At 36.5% G+C, this 19752-nt stretch overlaps 2 protein-coding genes across 2 annotated transcripts; one reads left to right on the forward strand and one right to left on the reverse strand.

Annotated features, from left to right (window-relative positions):
• Window positions 1-6: 6 nt before the first annotated feature.
• LOC127641874 (non-muscle caldesmon-like) lies at window positions 7-16334 on the forward strand. The gene is made up of 9 exons (XM_052124687.1): window positions 7-152; window positions 828-968; window positions 4575-4618; window positions 4974-5055; window positions 5290-5430; window positions 7097-7195; window positions 9287-9373; window positions 9460-9568; window positions 15370-16334. The coding sequence occupies exons 1-8, from the start codon at window positions 45-47 to the stop codon at window positions 9523-9525; spliced, it is 768 nt and encodes a 255-aa protein (XP_051980647.1). The 5' UTR covers window positions 7-44; the 3' UTR covers window positions 9526-9568; window positions 15370-16334.
• On the reverse strand, window positions 11420-17699 carry LOC127641872 (muscle M-line assembly protein unc-89-like). Its single transcript, XM_052124686.1, has 3 exons — window positions 17498-17699; window positions 17101-17151; window positions 11420-15219 (listed from the first exon to the last, which is right to left on the reverse strand). The coding sequence occupies exon 3, from the start codon at window positions 15202-15204 to the stop codon at window positions 12136-12138; it is 3069 nt and encodes a 1022-aa protein (XP_051980646.1). The 5' UTR covers window positions 15205-15219; window positions 17101-17151; window positions 17498-17699; the 3' UTR covers window positions 11420-12135.
• Window positions 17700-19752: the final 2053 nt, after the last annotated feature.

Here is a 19752-nt window from a genome sequence, read left to right on the forward strand (position 1 = left end):
GCCAGGAGCTGGAACATCTTCGGCAACGTCAGGCTGAGGCTGAAATGGAGCTGGAGGAACTGAAGAAGAAGAGAGAGGAACGCCGTAAAGCCCGTGAAGAGGAGGAGCGGAGGAAAGAGGAAGAGGAACAGCAGAAAGAGGCCAAAAAAGAGGTGGCTGAGCATGGGAACTTGCAAACACAATAAACTTGACCAGCTAACAATTATATATATTTTTAAACGTTTTCCAAATGTTTCCTTTTGGTTGTGGGAATGTTTACATGTCCAGTTTTCTTCCAGTAGAGTAGAAAATTATTAAAGTTTGGCATAAAGTTCTCAAAACGTTCTCTCACCTTAATTTATATTTAGAAATTAGCATTCAATAAACAATTATTTGTAATGTTCCAACAGTGAGTCATCTTGTTGAACATTTATAAAACACTGCTTCATATTTAAAGGGATAGTTCATCCAGAAATGAAAATTCTCTTATCATTTACTCACCCTCATGCCATCCCAGATGTGTATGACTTTCTTTCTTCTGAACACAAAGATTTTTAGAAGAAAATCTCCATACAATGCAAGTGAATGGTGACCAATACTTTGAAGACATGGATTCAACCACTGGAGTCATATGGATTGCGTTTATGCTGCCTATGTGTGCTTTTTGGACCTTACATTTTATGGCCACCATCCTCTAGCATTGTATTGACCAACAGATCTGAGATAGTAAAGAAAGAAAGTCATACACATCTGGGATGCAAGAGAGTCAGTAAATGATGAGAGAACGGATTATAAATGCCGGGTAAGGATTGTGTTTATAATGCAAAACTCTGTGGCATGTTGTACAGGAGGAGAAGAGACAGATGAAGGAGGAGATCGAGAGGAGGAGGATGGAAGCGGCAGAGAAGAGAATGAAGAATCTCAACACTTCCTCCACAGATGGCGATGAGTTATTTAACACTCTTAACCCCATTAGTCCAACTTTCAAGGTAAATATACAATTTTACATAACAGATCTGAACTTTTGCAAAGTCTTCTTAATCGTAATCTAATCTCTTAATCAATATCCCAACCAGTGAATAAATAAACCTGTTCTTTTTAAGATTTCCATATTATAGTGGAAGTTGCTTGTGCTTTGTTGTGCAGTGATCACACACAAGTTTGCAGTGTATATAAGTACCTGGCCTTCATGGCCTACTCTTGACCTATAGTTTAGATTAAATGGTTTTAGTTTATTTTAGCTGATTTGTTTCATCTAAATTTTCACACTAGAGCTTTTGGTGCAAACCCGAGTCCATTTGACAATTTTGGTTCATTGTTTGGTGTTACAGCTGTTTTCTTAACTTGGGTGTCCACCAAGAAAATCTGCTTTAAAAATGTGGGTCTAGGACACAGTTCACTTAGGCTCTAGTATAGTTCACAATTTATATGAAAGAAATGTGGTCAAATGTGCAGAATCAGACCTTTATTGATGATGTTTAACATGTTAACTTGTGCCCACTTTTTTTTACCATAAACCTAAAAATACAAACTAAAAATTCAAGGGCTGTAGTTCATCACTCCTTTGTATTACAAACATAATTAAGGTCTTTTTTTATGCAAAATCGAGAGTTCATGGCAAACTTGCAGCAAATTGTCCATTGTTGTCAAAGATTTGATGCAGGTTCACCACCAGGGGCGTAGATGACCTTTTTGAGGCATAGAAACACAATGGAGCTAAAGCCACAAGTCTGATAATGTTGTATTTCAAATTTGAGGATGATAACTTTAAAATTCAGAGTTATATGAAATGTTTTCCAAGACCATATCATGTGATTCTGAACATGTATGGAATTAGCTGTTAGCATTAGCCGGCTTGGGCTGAGCAATTCAACAAAGTGTGAAAACAGCCCTAGTCTACACGCACCAAGATCTAAAACAGTTTGAAGAGTGTCATTTGTTTCATTGAAACTTTTGCTCGTATTTGTTTTGGGTTTTTTTCTATTAAAAAATTTGTTAGATGTGTTTTGGAGATTGTTTTGAAGATGTTTCACCACTCATTTGGGTGACTTCATTGGTTCTGACACAACTGATGAGTCACATTCAATGAATGGAGAAACACTTCCAGATAATCCAGAATCATTTTGCAAGACGGTTTGTGATGACCTGCATGATTGAGTATAAACATCACAACTGGACTATATCATAATAAGTGGCACTTGCTAAGGCTCATCCTTAGGGGAATTTGGGATTTGAAGGATATTTTAACAAACCCCTGACTTAATCCTTCTCCGTATATCCTAACTTGATACCTGAAATCATGTGGCTTGTTGAGGAAAGGTGTGCTATTACTTTTCTAAGTGATCTGGCCTCAAAATTAAATGAATAATAATTTACTTTTATACATTGAAGAAGAAACATGAGTCATATCTAGAGACTACAATATAATAGAGACTTGGGAAGGTATTTTTTTATGTGGGTCAGTAAGCAATCACAAAGAAATTCCCTAGCAACCACCCAGAAAAGCCAAACAATTGCATAGCAACATGGTAAAAAAAACACTCATAACACATAAGCAACCATATTGAAATGCCCTGGCAAGGACCCACAACACTTTAGCATAGTACTAGCAAGTTTTGCATAAGCAAGAACCACTCATATTTGTAAAAATAGAGTTACAAAATAGCTTGAAAGCCATATTGCTTGATTTGCACAGCAGCTTGTGACATCTGTGAAAAAAGGTCTGACAGTTACCTTGGATATTGTGTTTTCAAAGCAACATTAAGCAACCAAAAGAGTTCCAAAAGTGACCCAATAATTATTGTCTGAATTCATGTCTGAAGTCATAAAATCTGCAAACTCATTAGAGTGTCAAGGGGATCATTCTGAACATTTGAATCCAACCCACAGGAAAAGGAAAATGACTCAGGCACTCAGTGAGCCAGTCTAAACATAAACCTTAAGGACATGAGCTTAACAAATTTGGGATTTATAGCCGTGCTAGCTTTATCCACTTGTATCCATGGTCATTCCACAAATATGCATAACCTGGTGTGAGAAGCAATACACTTGGACCCCAGAGTAATAGAAAACAAGTAACATGGCCTAATGAGTCATCTTTGAGCCTACTTCCTACAACAGGTTTACATGGTGGAAACATTCCATCAGTAACCATCATTAAAATGTTCTGTGACTTGTACCACAGTAGATCTCCTGTCGGTTCGGACCATACGGGATAGCCTTTATTACCCTTGTGCATTGATGAGCCTTAGGCGCCTAACAATGTTTTGCCATTTTGTGGTTTGTCCGGGAGCACGCCACAAGCCATGCCGTTGCAGAGATATCTGGCCATAACAATTTGGCAATTGTCAAAGTCACTCAAGTCTTTACTTCTGTCCATTTCTCCTGCTTTCAACATATTGACTACGAGAACTTATTGTTCACTTACCATCTAATCTACCCAGACCTTGACATGTGGCCTTGTTAGGAGATGATCATTGTTATTCGCTTCACCTGTGAGTGGTATACAGTGTGTATATATATATATATATATATATATATATATATATATATATATATATATATATATATATATATATGTACAGTACTTACTTTAAAAATGATTAGAATTTGACACATTAAACAGTGTTAGTTAGATATGTCCATAGTTAATGGGATGAACTGTGGTTCTTCTGCTAGGACACCTGTTTGACCTTGAGGGAAACTGATTTATTCATCCATTAAATATTACCAATAATAGTAGCAATATCTTGAAATGCAATTCATACACTGTACATATACTTAAAAGTGTCTTATTTGGTTATGAGTGCTTCCCTTTAAATGTAGCCTTTTTAATGCTAATTTTATTAAATTTTTAGTTTTTTGGCAGTGGTGTTTTGTAGCTTTTCTGTGTATTCTGTGAATATTTTAATGGGAAACATGAGGAGTGATTGACAGTTGAAAGTATGTACTCAGTGAGCAGAGGTTAAAAAGCCAGCAGGCTCAATAGCAACACAAGGGATCCTTTTGTGGGCCTGAAACAGGAGCATGTTATCATGTACAGTGTTAGTCTAGAAAAGACTGGAAAGGTGCTGTTTCCAGGAGCTGCTCTCTCACTATTACACATCCTGGTGGAATTCATCATTTCACCTGCACCCTTACATTTGGCCACATTCTTTATTCTACCACAGCAACTATATTGATCTTAAAGACTCTCATACACAATAGAAACAGCATTGATTATGAACAGAAAATGGATCTGTACTGTATATACTGTAGTCCAAGTAAACCCCTGTTAAGCCTCTTTGAAAACATTGAAAACATTTATAAATGCTTTAAAGGTGAATTCTGTGATTGTTTTTTCATAAACGCTGTGCCTCTCTGCCTTTATTAAAATGTTTCTGTTTGTTTGAAGCAGGCCTCTGTATGTCCAACCAATGGTAGTCAGGGGGAGTGTATGGGAAACCTGTTTGAAAGCATTCATTATTTTTGCAATTCTCTCTGGTGACGCTAGTGGTGCTGAAATTACACACTACTTTAATGAAATAGTCTGTCAACTTCTAACCTCTACCTAATTTTTTATTGATCTTAAACTATTCTAAACATTTTTATTCCAGATCACAGAGAGGACAGAGTCTTTGAATCGATCTCTAAAGAAAAGGTGAGCAACATAAATGAGCATATCCACTTTCTACTGGACATTCTTGGCCTCTAAACTCACTGACATTGCTACAAATTGCAAATTCTTGAGATAAAAAAAAATCTACATATAAGTTGGAAAAATGTATGTTGTCTTAAAGTAAATATTGACTTAGGTGGCAAAGGTCATCCCAATAATTTGTAAATCCATCGCCTTGTCAGCAGTGATTTATGGGTTGGATAACTTTAACCAGATGTAGAGTTTGTTTTCAGATGTAGAGGGGGTGCTTAATGATTTTAAGTGTTTTTAATTGTGATTTTGAATTTAATGTAGGCCTATCATATGCACCAATCAGGAATCTTTGTTTTTAAAACAGTAACAGTTTTAAGAAGACCCAGAGACCTGTGCTGCTGCCCAAGATTGATGACAAACTGGAGCAATACACACATGCAATTGAGGTGAATTTTAAAATAGTCAAAGTGTGTCGTCATACCTGGAGAGTCTCTTGGTTAAACCATTATTTAGAGAAATTACAACTTTCTGAGAAAATGTATACTACCTGATCAGATAGTTGATATTTAGTGAGATTATATGGGATCTCTTTAATTATCTCCCCTTGAGAAAGTTTATGGTTACATTTGCTATTATATTTTCTTAAAATCAAATGTTATCGCCCTCATACTGTGTTTTAGAGCTCCTCTAAAGAACCAAAGATGACCAAGTCAGTGATGGTGGACCTGCCCTGCGTCTCTACACCGGTGGCCTCTAAAAAAAACTTGTTTGAAGCTGGAGAGGCCTGGAATCCAACCACCCCAAAAGGCACTCCTTCAAAGGTCAGAGATCAGAGACACTCATTTATTAACTCATAGCCAAAACTAACTAACTAAACACACAAAAAAGGTTGTTCTAATTTCTTACCTCCTTAGTTCCAGTAAATAGTGTGTAATGGTTGGTCTGCACGAAGGAACCTTTTAAGAAAATGTCAAACTAGTGAGAAATTGGCTATTTTAAATGTAATAATGGAAAAAAGTGATGTCAGAGTAGTAGACGGCACTTCTATTATTACTTTGAATGAGTATTAGATTGTGTAAGTATGTAGGTCATAAGGTGGACGCAGTGTTGCAGCAGCAGCGTGAGATAGGTCATGTAGTGTGGAACATCTGTTCTTTACACTTTCACAATCTAACACGCTCACACCCACAGGATGTCAGAGTTTAACGCACTTGGAACATCAACATTCAACAATTGCGTAGGAATTCTTGGTAAACGTTACTCAAATGAATCACATTTAGCTGCCTCTAACTGTACGATAAAGACATAGTGGATGTGTCTCAATACATACTCACAGGAAATCAGTGTTTGTTTCAAGTTTCAAGTGTTTAATTCTCCATGTGTCGAAAACATTCAACCTCCTGTCACTAAAGTTTCATGAGATCAGTCTGGTCAAAATCTAGTCAAATGACTCATTGTCTACCCTTAGAAAAATCGAGATTCATGGCAAAATTGACACAAATTTACCACTGATTATTTTCACATGCAAATGAGCTTTGCAGCACATCGTCCATTGTTTCAAAAGATTTGCTGCAGGTTCACCACTACCGGTAAAGAACTGCAAACTTCTGGCAAACATATGTGGCAAATCTCATTTGCATGTGAAAATAATGAGTTTGCGGCTTGTTTGTCTGATTTTTTTTTTTGTTTGGTAGTGCCTAGATGGACAGCCGTTCACATAAACCTTCTTTAAGTTCTATCTAAAATGAAACCTCATTAGTAGTTGAATTGAAATGCTGCAGCAACTTTAACAAAGTTCTGTTTGCATTGATATATTTATAGTCTCAATTACAACATACCTAAGCTAACAAACGAATATTCGTACAAAAAAGTAGCACAAAGATTGAATTTTTATCTGGAATTACATCCTACCAATATTTTATTACAGAATATGAATGTACTTAGATACTTAGACATATAATATTGATATTTCCATCGGCTTTGTCCACCATTTGGATGAAAATGTATCTGAACTTGTCATGGGATTGCTGTATCCTTGAAGGATAGATGCAGTATTGCTTGAAATGGTGGCCAAAATTCGCTCAGTACCAACAATCTGAGACTGCGGTTTAATATGACGCCTAAGTAAGATTGGTTATTGGCATTTCACTTGGTTTTGAGACACTGCAAGATAATCTTTCAAAAAGTGATGACATTGAGTGATGACAGCTATGACAGAATCAATAAAACTGTGGAAGAATTTGAAACAAAGTTGAAACACTCACACCTTCCATGAAACTGGCGAACGATAGCCATAATGTAGACTATTTCACAGGGCACACAATGAATATTCAGAGCTACAAGGCTAAGAAGAACTAATAATTCAGTACAAACCATTGCAATTTACAAATCTCAAACACAGAAGCTCCTTCCACAATATAAATGACTTTTAATACTTTTCCATTTTAATGAAACAAAGTGTAACCCTGTGTACTGTTATACAATTAGGATACAGACTGTGTGAAAGTGGGAGTGGCAAACCTGATCAATCAATGGGTGAATGGAAGTCCAGAAGGTGGTAACAAAAACTGCCCTTCCACACCATCTGTAAGTCTATGAATTAACCTGTTCACTGCCATTTGTGTCTTATGTAGTGTGCAAAGTTTTGCTTGAAAATAAATACATAGATAACTAAACAAAAATCTAGACGTCTCTCCACGTCTTCCCACCTCTATCCTTCATTTATGTCCTTGTTTTTATTTAACTCCTTAAAGGTTTCTTGTTTACAGTGTTTTGTAAATCCCATGGTTGAATAAAAATGCTAATTGTATTTTATGGCTAATTGTAGACTGGCAGGTGTTTGTATATAGAACAGACATTCATATTAAATTAAACATAGTGAAATATACAGTAAAATCATACAATTATACATTAATAGTGCCCCCTTGTGGGAACATTTTTACAAAATCAAGTTTATCATCATCACTTTTTATTTTTTATTTTGATGAGGTTATGTGGTTTATAATGTAAGGGGTCTGAAGAAAAACTAACTTTAGGTCATTAAATTCAGATATAATGAACATCAAACTTAAGTTGTTTTTTCTCAACAAATTATTTTTTTATTTATATATTTCTTTTACATTAGTGCACCATTTTATCTTTTAATATTTATGGTTCACACACTGATGCTACTTTTAGATCATGCAAAGTTTACCATGACTGGGTTTTTCCAAGTGGGTTTGTGTCTAAGATTCCAATTATCCAATTACAGATTTATTATTCTCAGGATATGAATCGTTAGTATCAACAATTCCATTTTCACTAGTTAAAATTATATCAGTATTGTAATTACTATTAGTTAAAAGGTGAATTTTTGATATAAAAAAATGATGTCATCACTCATAGGAATACATATTGTTGATATCAAGAATTGTATTTCTACTAGTAAAAACTGTCATTCTTAATAACCGTAACTGGGTTCTCTGTAGTAGAATTTCACTATGATCTCTCATCCACTCTCATTCAAAATGCAATTAATGAAATCAATCATTTATTTCTTACTAGTTGAAATTCCAATTGCACATATCAGCAATGCACTTATTACTAATAAAAATGATAATTTTCGATATAAATAATGACATGGTTACTAGTGCAAATGTCAATACTTGAGATCAAAACTTTAATTACAGTTATTTGGTTTTCACTAGTGGCGATGTTAATTTCTAATATCTGTAATGTGATTTTAACTAGTAAAAATGCCTTTTTAAATATCTGTAGTTACCCTCCAATTTATTGATATCCAAGATCCATTTCCAGTCTGCAATACCAAATCTAGCACGTTTAAATGCATTTACAGATATCTAAAATTAGCAATTTTACTTGTAATTACATTTTTGATGTCAAGAATGGACATTTTAGCTATTAACCATGTAATTATTGATTTGAAAACTAATAAGAGGTACATAGCTGAAATGTAAAATTGGAATTTCAACTAGTAAAAAATTTATTTTAGATATCTGTAATTGCGTTTTGATTAGGAGTGAATGATGTTACGGATATCAATAATTACACTTTTTACTAGTTGAAATTACATTTTTGATATCAAGAATTAATGTTTTTACTAGTTCAAATGTAACTACTGATATCAAAAATGAGCATTTTTACTAGTAATAATTACATTTCTGATATCAAGAGTTAGTATTTTAAGAAATTAAAATGTAATCCTTGATATCAACAAATCATATCATTTGAATGATTAAAAGTCAATTCGGCTTGCCATATTCTAGGTCTATCAGGCTATCTTAACTAACTTATCCATTTATTGAAGATTCATCTTAGCGGCCCTATCAATTGTATAATTGTGTGGATTACCTGATATTTTATCACACACCGCAGCGTCTCAACAAACAAAAAATGTAGAATGGAGTTGTAAATGGCTAACAAAAGGTGATCTGGTGCCTCAACTGGACCTTTTAATTGCTGTAGTCATAATTTGTTATCCATATACACTTAACTATCTTACTTATTTGCCTTCCCTTAGCATGGAATCCAAATTCCTACTTGACCCGTGTGCTACTCAGAGATATACAGTAGCATTCTGACCAGTCCTGGTTCATGTTACAAGGGTGATGGGAGTCAAACAGCAGGTTTAAGAAAATAAAGGTAATCTTAATCATGTTTTCTACTGCTAATTCTCAGGATGTTAAACCTGGGGATGTTCTGCAGAAGAAGAACATGTGGGAAATTATTGGAGAAGGTTCTGCAACCGATAGGCCAGGAGGAAAGGTAAATATTCAGAGAAGAACCATGCTAAAATGAATCCCTCTCTCATTACCTCCCACCCTAACCCCTACTCACCTTTATATTTTTAGGGCTCCTCTCCGGGTTCACGGTACAAGTTTGTTGTGACAGGCCATGGCAAATACGAGAAGATTTAAACTGATGACGACCATTACAGGGTCTACCCCAATGGGAAATCAAGTGAGACACGTTCTTTTATCTTACATTGTCACTCATTTCAAAACTTTTCAAATGAACATGGTGCAAAGCAATTTGTCCACTACAAAACATATTGTTGCAGGAGCATGCTACATTAAAACAGTAGGTTTCATTGAGAAAATATCTCCTTAGCGAAATGTATTTCTTTTTGCTATAAACCTTTCAAGACAGACCAAGTGTTCCAGTGTTGTTAAAGATGGTACAATGCTTCTGTAGAAACTAAACACAAGTGTGATTTCTTTAAAAATAATAATAATAATAATTTAATCACCTAATAACTGTAGATCACTGCCCATAAACCTGAAGTGAGAGGTTGCCAGTCATCCCGTAAAATAATTGATCATACCGTATTTAAAAATGAAATCTTTCGTCCCATATTTAATCATTACAGGACGCAATTTGTCCTGTATTTAATCTGGTCCGATGTGGCATAATGGCGAAATCGTTTGAAAAAGATTGTTAAATTAACCTGGATATTTGTTGGAAATTTTGCCAATTAAGGGACCATCTGAAAAGTCCACATAATGTGCTAAAATGTGCTAAAACTGTGGAGGGAGTGTTAAGGGATTGCCTGAAAATGATGTTCATTACTGTACAGCATTAAGATTTTTTTCACATTGTAGTAGCCTAATAAGAATTCAGGTGGGGGAAATGTGCCTAATTGTCATGAAAATAAAGTCACAAGGCCAAAAATCTTTAATTTTCAGGTGAAATGTGGCCCATTTTTTTTATTTATTTTTTTGGCCTTCAATATCGATATCACATTAAATAGGTTAAGATGGTCTAATGTATTAAATCCAGTGTTGTTGATTCTTGTATTGATTACATGATCTTGTAAGTCCTTTACCAAATAATGGAATTAATATTAACTCATATAATGAAAATAGGCTATGTGTAGAAATATCTAAAGATTTTGCAGAAGTAACGTGCAGGGTTTTTGTGTAAGCCCATTTTATAAGTTTCTCGATATATATGTTTCAGTCAATTCACAACAAGCTGCTAACACAGTGCAGACTTTTTCATTTAAAAGCTTTCATTTATTTACATAAAAAAGAATAATAATGAGACCCTCTCTCAAATCAGGTATTTTATTAGAAAAATATATAAAATAACATTAAATCTAGTACAGTGCACCTTTAGAATGCAAAGCATTTTACACATCACCATCAGTACAGAGAATATATTCTCAGCCTGATGGTTTCTGCAGCATAAGACAAACATGCAAGCAAAGGTCAAGCCCATTTTACCATGACCTAAGCCTGAAACAAGAACAAGCGCAAGTTGACAGACAGTATTCACTGTTGTGGTTTGAACAGGCCATTTTAAGGCTTCATTAGTGAAAGGTATTTGTCAACTCTGAGCACCAAGTACACAGTTCCCTGCAGGCATGCTCTGGTCTGCAGTGTGTGTCATGCCTTGCGTTCAGTACTTATGAGGCTTAGCAGAAGTTCCAATTCTTAGCATACTTACTGTTTACATCCCTTTCATATACAATTTCTGGTTCTTGCTTCTGTGGTTAACCAGTTCCACTGGCCCACCCTTCTAAAACTCTCACTTAATTGTTCCTGCACTTTTAAATCATACAATCACGGCTTTGCCCCTTAAAACCCATTATTAGCATGTTATCTTTAAAAGCAAAAAAATAAAAATTACTAAATGTATACATAAACAACTTTTTTCTTGAAATTGATCTCCCTATCTTTGTGTATTGTGTGTGTGTGTGTATATATATATATATATATATATATATATATATATATATATATATATATATATATATATATATATATATATATATATATATATATATATATATATAATATATATGAGAGAGAGAGAGAGAGAGAGAGAGAGAGAGAGAGAGAGAGAGAGAGATTTTAAGCCACTTTACCTAAATTGTATTCTTCATTAAGAACCAAAGAATACTGGCTGTAGACAATTTTAGCTGAGATAAAGGTATGTGTATTTTATTGTAGTGTTAGGGGCAAAAAGCTGATGTCAGAAAAAAATGTAAGGGTAAACTGAATATTCTTAAATGACTATATATTGAACTGTTTTATACGCAGTTTGTATGTCTACTGTGGCCTCTTGATTTGTTTAAGTTTTGTGAGACTTGAACAAATATTCATGTTTATTGAATTATGTAAATTAATCGTTTCTGACTAAGCTATTTTTTGACTTGGATGTAATTATTAAAAAAATATTAACATATTTCACATGCTTACAATAATTGATGCCATTGAAGGACAAGCTTTGAAAATCTATTCAGTTAACTCTTTAATCTAAAAGTGATTTCTGAAATTAAGCCATGTATTTTCCTGATTAGAAAAAAGCCTAAATTGCTACTTCCAATTGACCATTGGGTAATACAATTTGGTTCTGCAAATTTGCTGTGTGTATGAAAGAAAATATCCATTTAGTTTATTTGCCAACTGATCTAAATATAAAGCTATACATTTATAAAGAAAATTTAATTGGATGGTTTTCAGAACTTTACCATCATAATAACATCTTACAATATCCTTGCCCATCATTTATATGCCATCCAGTTAGACGTCAGTGGTTTTAGAAGCATTGAAGCCTCTGGCTGTTCTATTAAAGTCTTTTTGTTCTTCATCTTTATTTTTGCGGCCTATGAGCCCCATTTCGAAAACTGTTGCAATCTTTGTCGCTGGTCGTGAAACTGCCTCTCTTAGTCGTCTGGCATCGAACCGTGGGCTGTAAAGCAGAACTGGCAAGCGATGTGCGAATGTCGGAATTTCTTTTGGTGTCTTCTGTTCTACCTCCATTTTCTTCTGGTCTTCGGTTTTATTGGCTTCAATTTGTTGCATTATGTTCTCTTCAGTGGAGAATATTTGGAAGAGGACAGCATCCCACATTTTGGCTGCCCTAGGGGAGTCTTCGCTGTCCTGCCTCTCAATAATCTTAGCTTCATCTTCAGACTTATTTTGTTTTTCACTTGTATTTAGATCAGCACTGGCAAGCACTTCTTTAGTTGATCCAGGCTCAGGCTCTGGAAACTTAGCCTCCTCTGCTTCAACCACCATATGTTTCTTGAGGCGAGACCAGCCACTGAGTTTTGACTTCATGCCTTTTGGTTTCTGGATCACCTTCAAGAGAGGCTCTGCAGTCAGGGGGGAACTGTCACCCTCCTGCTTCTTTTCCTCTGCAGGCTTGATCTCCTGTTGGGTACTAACTTTTGTCTCCGATCTGTCTACTTTTTCAGGTTTTGTGTCCTTTGTTTTAAGGTCTTTTTGGTCTTCTTTTGGTTTAGCCAGAGGCTTAACCCCAGCCTTATCCTCTTCATGGTTTTCAGGAGGTTTTTCAGAAGAAGCAGATGCTAGATTTTGCTTTGTAATTCTTTCCAACAAAGACATTTTAGCCTCTGTTGGCTTCTCTGGCACTTTGGTTGATTGGCCATTAATCTGACTTGCTGACAAGTTTGGCAGTGCTGGCTTTCCCACATCTTGTTCAGATGATATTGCAGCCTTAGTTCCAGGTTTTTTAGTTTCATTCACAGTTTGAGGGATTGATGTCATTTGGGCGAGTCTGGGAGATCCATAGGTTGGAGTTCTGACTCGTGGTGTCACAGTTTTTGTTGTCTTTGCTTTTGGTGCTTCTGATGGTTGTATGTCAGCTACAGAAACCATAATGGTTGGAATTTTAATATCAGGTAATCCTGTAATTTTTACTTTTGATTTGGTTTCCTCTGGGACAGATACCTTGGGAATGTCTCCATCAGATTTGGATTTTGTCTCAGCTGCTGCCTTTGGAAACTCAGAAGGTGGAGGAGCTACAGTCAGTTCATGTTTAATAACATCAATCTGTGATGGTTGAATTTCAGATTGTTCTTTGTGTTTTACCTCAGGCTTTGTATCCTCTTTTGCTGCCAAATTAAGCTGAGGTACTACTGGTTCCTGTTTTGGAAGTTGAAATGTCTCTACAGTTGTTGAAGAAATGCTAAATGAGGGTGAATAACTTTTTATTCCTCCATGGGCAACATATTCAGCAGGGGTCAATCCATAATATGTTGATTTGGTTGTTGGTGTTTTAGGTCTTTGGCTAGCCAATGGAGGGATTCTAGATATAGGTATTTGATGCCCAACTAAAGGTAAAACAGACTGTGCAGGTCCTTTGCTTGGTGTTGTTGGAGTGTCAGGCTTTGGATGATAATTTGCAATAAGCTTTGAGATTTCAGTTGTTTGAGTGTCCCGTATTTGAGGTTTGGCCTTTGACTGTTCAAGTTTTGACAAGTTTTCAGATGTGGTTTTATCTTCTTTTAAGGCTTGAATTGATTTGACACATATGCCACCATTTTGAAGACTGGTGTCATTCACCTGAATCTCATCATGTGGTTCAACCAAGCTTGAGGTTGGTGTTTTTGATCTTCTGCCCTCCATGTGCACAGGAGATACAGCAAATAAAAGTGGATTTGGTCTTGAAATCTCAATCACAGGTGCTCTAACACGTGGCACATTTTCTGAGGGTGTCTTGGGCCGCCCTGAAGATGTTTTGGATAAGGTAATGTCAAATGTAGGTGTCCTTACTCTCGGTGTTGTAGCCCCCTTTGTCTCAAGTGTTGGAGTAGTAACCCATTTTTTCTCAAGTGTTTGAGTTGTAACCCGTTTTGTCTCAAGTATTGGAGTTGCATCTCGTTTAATCTCTGAGGCTGGAGCTCTGACCTTCATGATCTCAGAAGATGGAATTGTCTCTTTTTTTATTTCGGCAGTTGGAGTTGGGGTTTTCTTAATTTCTAAAGTTGGGGTTGTAATTGTCTTGATTTCAAATGTTGGTGTTTTAACCCTTCTGATTTCTCTGGTGGGTGTTCTATCTCTTCTTATTTCATTTGTTGGTGTTACAATCCTTCTAACCTCAAATGTTGGTGTTGGGCCTCTCAGTAATTCTGCAGTAGGTGTTCTACTCCTTGTTGGTGAAGATGCATAATAAGATGTTCTCAAACCTGCTGACTTTGCTGTGTAAATGGACATTTGAGGAACTTCAAACAATGGCTTTGCTGTTCTAGAGACATTAAAAATGGTTGGCTGATGGATTGGAACATTTTGTGATGTTTGTAGAGTATGTTCCTGGGAATCAAGATTCATGACCAAGTGTGTGGTTTCATCAGTCACTAAAATCCTGATTGGAGCTGTAGCATGTATGTCATGTCCAGGTACTGGTGAGACTATGTTTAGAACTGCTGTAGGTTTGTGTTGGGGGACATTGTGGCTTGGAGATACATATGGTTGGGGTGAAAACCTTGCTGTCTTGCCATAAGTGAATTCTCTGTGATGAGGGTAAGGGGATGGTACATGCTGATACAGTGGTCGAACACTTATACGTGGGTGTACTGTGCCAATGTAGATAGGTGTTTCTGGAGACTTGGGTGGAGTTGAGTGATCACTGTGTTCCAGATCAGGGCTTGCTTCATTGACCGGGGAGAGGCTTGAGCGGAAAGGGGTGGATGGTTGTGTAACCTGGGCAGCAGCCTTTTTCTTTGCAGTCTTCTTGAGTAGTTTCTGGAGCCGGATATTTTCTTTCCCAGGTTTGGGGTACAGTGGAGGTGGGTCCTGCTGGGAAAGCAGGCCTGCTTGGGCAGCATTGCTAATATTGACAGCCATGAAATCTTCAGCCCCCTAAAAAAGATAATGAACAGACAGTGATATCTAAGATAATAATGATTGTTCCTGATATTAATGTTGGCAACGTGTACTGTAAACTATTCTGAAAACTGGCAAAAGACAGGCATCTTTATTGTTCACTAATAATATTGTTTTCTTTTTCAGGTGAAGTTTCTAAGGATGGCTTGTGAGGAATTTAATTCAGCAGCAAAATATTTCCTTGTCTGGGGTGATTCACCAAGATCTGTTTATTTTAGCCTTAAAATGACCTTCAGTATATATACCACAGTACATCAAAAAACTTTAACATAAATAAGTAACACATTTCATTACATTTTACATACTGTTCTGTCTTAAATGTTTAATCATTGTTCTGTTTTTGACTGTTCTAATGTTTTCTTCAGAATAGAAAACTCAGTTTGCCACATATACAATGTTAAGAGCTAACTAATTCTCAGAAATGTGACCAATTAATTGCCATATATTATAAAGATCTTTTACTTTTGCCAAGTATATTCCCTGAGAATTAATATTGATATTATGCCCTTTTATAAAAGTATGAGTATAAACGTAATCTGAGTGTCACATGTCAAAGAGTTAAGATAGTACAAGATGTTTGCTGCCGTCATTTTTATATTGATTGTCTATGCTGGCCTTTTATATTCTGGAACACTGTTACTTTAAGAAAAGAAAAAAAAATTCTACCACATTAAAGATTAAATTGAAATAAATTTAAGGATAAGGTATACTTTTATTTTCAGAACTACTTCTAATGAAGTGGAAATGTATTAAGCTAAGTCTTACCTTGAGTATTTACCAATCTTTGCCTTCTCAATCTTACTTCCCTGGTCTTTGTTATATTTGATTATATTTCATTTATTTACCTCTCTCCTCATGCTTTTTGTAGTTCTGCATAATGACTACACTCTCTTTGTTTTTCAAGAAAACACTGGAATTATTCCATTTATCATATTTATAATATTAATATAAACATGTTTGTTTAGTTATTATGTTTTATTATTTTGCGACCCAGTTGTATAAATAATTGGGTGGTTAAAATGGGAATGTGACTTGTAATCCTTAACTGCTTGTTTTACTTTCAATAAAAGTGATATTTTGTATGATTCTTATTTTGATTCTGGCCTCTTATTTAAATCTACTTGCAAGTAAAACATTTAGTAGGACTTTTCAGTTTATGACATGGTGAACCTCCAAAACTGTTCTAGAATGCCTCCTTGGCCTAAATTTAGGCTGAAAGCAAATGAGCAAGTCATCTGCTCCATATCACAGAATGTGGTGCCACTCTCCACCCTCACTGTAAACTAATGCCAAGTGATCTGGAGCAGTCACCGCTCAACACACAGGAGGGACAGCTACACTTAATTACATAATAAATCACTGTGACTTTACTACAATTCAAATTCAATGGTGTCTGTTGACGCAAAAACTAAGAACATATACCAAAAAGGTGCTGTTGGGTTCTACAGGCAGTTGTTCAAAATATATGTAATTGTGTATAATTCAATCCTTATTTATAAATGAAACAATTTAACTGCACTATTGCTTGAAAAAAATTATTAGATCTGTATCTATAATCTCACCTAGACGATGAAATACTAAAATGTCTTTTGTGCAAGCATAACACTTTTTTTTTGTGCCTTGGTTCAAATATAGGCCACCTGTAAGAGAATGTAAAAGATGTCATGAGCCCACAGAGTGACATACAGAACCATATGAGAGGAGGTCCTCCTTTTAAGTCCCTGGTAGGCTGGACAGTTTGGAGAACTTACAAGATATTAGTTCAAAAGAGGAAAGGGCAAGAATAGCCAAGCAGTAAAATCATGCACCGTATTAATGCTTCTTAGCAAACACCTATGGTAAAAAAAGATAACTTACCAATATATGACCGTAACCGAAGACAGTTAAAGACACTTCAGTCACGGTCCCCTATAAATATAAATATGCATAAAGTCAGTCCGAACATTTGATTATGCATACCTTTGAAAATATGCAACTGCATGTTTAAGACACTTGACATCTATGAGATAAAAAAATGGCAGTTATAATTTATGGTTAAATTGGAGCACAAGCTACATTGACTTTAATAATCCTAATTTGAATGCACACCCTAGTTGCAGCGATTGTGAAAAGACTGTCAAGTTAGTTTGCTATAATACTGCTAAAGCCTTCTTCCAATGGAAAGGCATGGCAACCACTTAAGACTGCCCAACTTTAGGGATATTTACATGTTAACAACAAGATCAAATTTGAAGGTTTTGTTGTTGTTTTGTACCTGTGTTTCTGCTGTTCAGGGCTGTCCGGTGGCTGCCTGCTTGTCCCAGCCTGGACTGTCAGAATGGGAGACTCATGTTCAACTATTCCACCTTCCTTCAAATGGAAGGCACAGGCTCCATAGCAGTCCAAAAATAAAACCCTGAGTCCATTACTCAGAATGCACACTGAATGGTGACGGTGTGGGGGGATCCGTCAGCAAAGCAATGGGGATCCAGTTCACCTTAGAAATCGGCAAGTGTCCGTCCCCCTCCCCCGGTCACCAGATTGCACACCCTCAGTTACACAATCTATAAGCACAGCACCCTCTGCAGATAAGCAGCAGCAGTTCCATGAAATTCTCTTTTTTATCGTTTTATTATCTTCCCTGAGGTCAACTGATAATGTTAGTAAAAATGTTTGCATTAAAACATTCATAATTTAGTAGTATATGATCATTTTCCACAATGTCTCTGGCCCTCTTTCTGAAAGGCTCGGTTTGGACACAAGCACCTCCTTAATACTTCAACGTAAATGCATACTTTTCTGATTGGCCCCTCAAATTCAGCCATTTTTAAAACTCAATCTGAAGAGAATGAACAAGCTCCACTACTAGACTTGCCACAATATCATAATTTAATCACACATTAAGTGTTCAATTTCAAACCGACTAACACCTTTATTACATCCTGGTTGGACGCTAAGTGGTACTGTGGGGTAATTTTCGTTAAGCAATAGCCTACACAATAACACAAGGCAGCTTAATTTCAAATGTTGAAATTTTTTTATTTATTTTAACTAAATATTCAAATGAAACAGAATTTTTTTAATTGCAATTAAAATTGAGTTTTATAATCAAGGTTTGGGAGGAGCAAGGTCATTTAATCTGAACAATCACATCGCTATATAAACAGCTGCTTACCTCTACATGGCGTTGAGTCTTCTGGCATTACACCCCACCCAATACTTGAAGATGTCTCAGGAAATCGACTTTTTCACCTCCTGATGAGGAATTTTCCATCGCTCTGTTCTCCCAACAACAGCTAATCGAACCCAGAATCATCTTTGCTTCCCCCGACACCATTCCACAACCTCCAGCAGCCAGTCAAGGCCACCAAACTTCACGCTCGGAGACCTCTACTCCCAGCTGCCGCCGCAGGATTATCACTCCTCCTCCACCATCAATAGCTTCATATTCCTCCTCATCACATGCTTTTTCCACGCCAGATCGCCATTCCATCCCCAGTATAGCTAAATGGACCTTCAATGGATTGCAACACACTCTTGCCACCGCAGATATCACGCCCCCAAGGTGCGCAAACAAGACCAGCTCTTCAAGCTGTTAATCACTTCTAAACACGGTGATTCAGCAATTTCTCCTACCCCAACTCCACCCACTAAACACTCAAAATCAGCAGCTTTTAACCATAGAACCATAGACTGCGGCGAGTTCTTTGTCAACCTAAAGAATACCTCCCGCAGCGTTTCCCTTACGCTCACCTTTAATGAAATGTGCATCGCGTTCGGCCATTATACCAAAATTAAATGTTCCATGTTCCCACACAGACGGAGCAAGCTCAATGATTATCTATCCATCATTGCCGAACTTTCCCTATCTTACGGAGGCAGCCACTTTTTCACATACCACAAACTATTCTCAGATAAATGTGCAGCTAGAGTAGCTCAGTGGAACCAATGTCAGTACTGTGAAGTCCTAGATTTAGACTTACATAATAGAGTGTTCCTGAGATGCAAGAGCATCTCATGTGCCGTCTGTAGATCAACCGAACACCAAACCACATCTTGTCCTTCAATTACACAAAACACGATCTTCTCTCTCTCCTCAGCCATCTAAACTTTGCCACACATATTCTCTCTTGCCTCTTCAGTCCCCACACTAAACAACACCGTGGTCCTGGACCAACCATGTCAGGCCGACTTACTTCTATGGTCTATCTTCCTCAGTCACTGGAATGACATTTCCTTCTTTTACGACAATTTAATTTACTCCCCAGACGACATCCAATTGTTCTCTGAAGCAGCGCCATCCGTCGGATTTGTAGGCTACTACCAAGCCCTATGGTTTGCATCCACCTGGCCTCCAGTATGACAACCCCCCCCCTCACTCAACAACTTCAGCCTTGTATGAACTGCATCCTATCATGGCCTTCCGTTGGGTGTCGGGATGGATGTCTAAAAGCATCATAGTCCACTGTGATAACCAAGCCACTGTCCAGTGCATTAATAAAGGACAGCTTAATTTAAAAACAGCTTATT

This window comes from Xyrauchen texanus, unplaced genomic scaffold, assembly GCF_025860055.1.
Source record: "Xyrauchen texanus isolate HMW12.3.18 unplaced genomic scaffold, RBS_HiC_50CHRs HiC_scaffold_211, whole genome shotgun sequence".
Lineage (NCBI taxonomy): Eukaryota > Metazoa > Chordata > Actinopteri > Cypriniformes > Catostomidae > Xyrauchen > Xyrauchen texanus.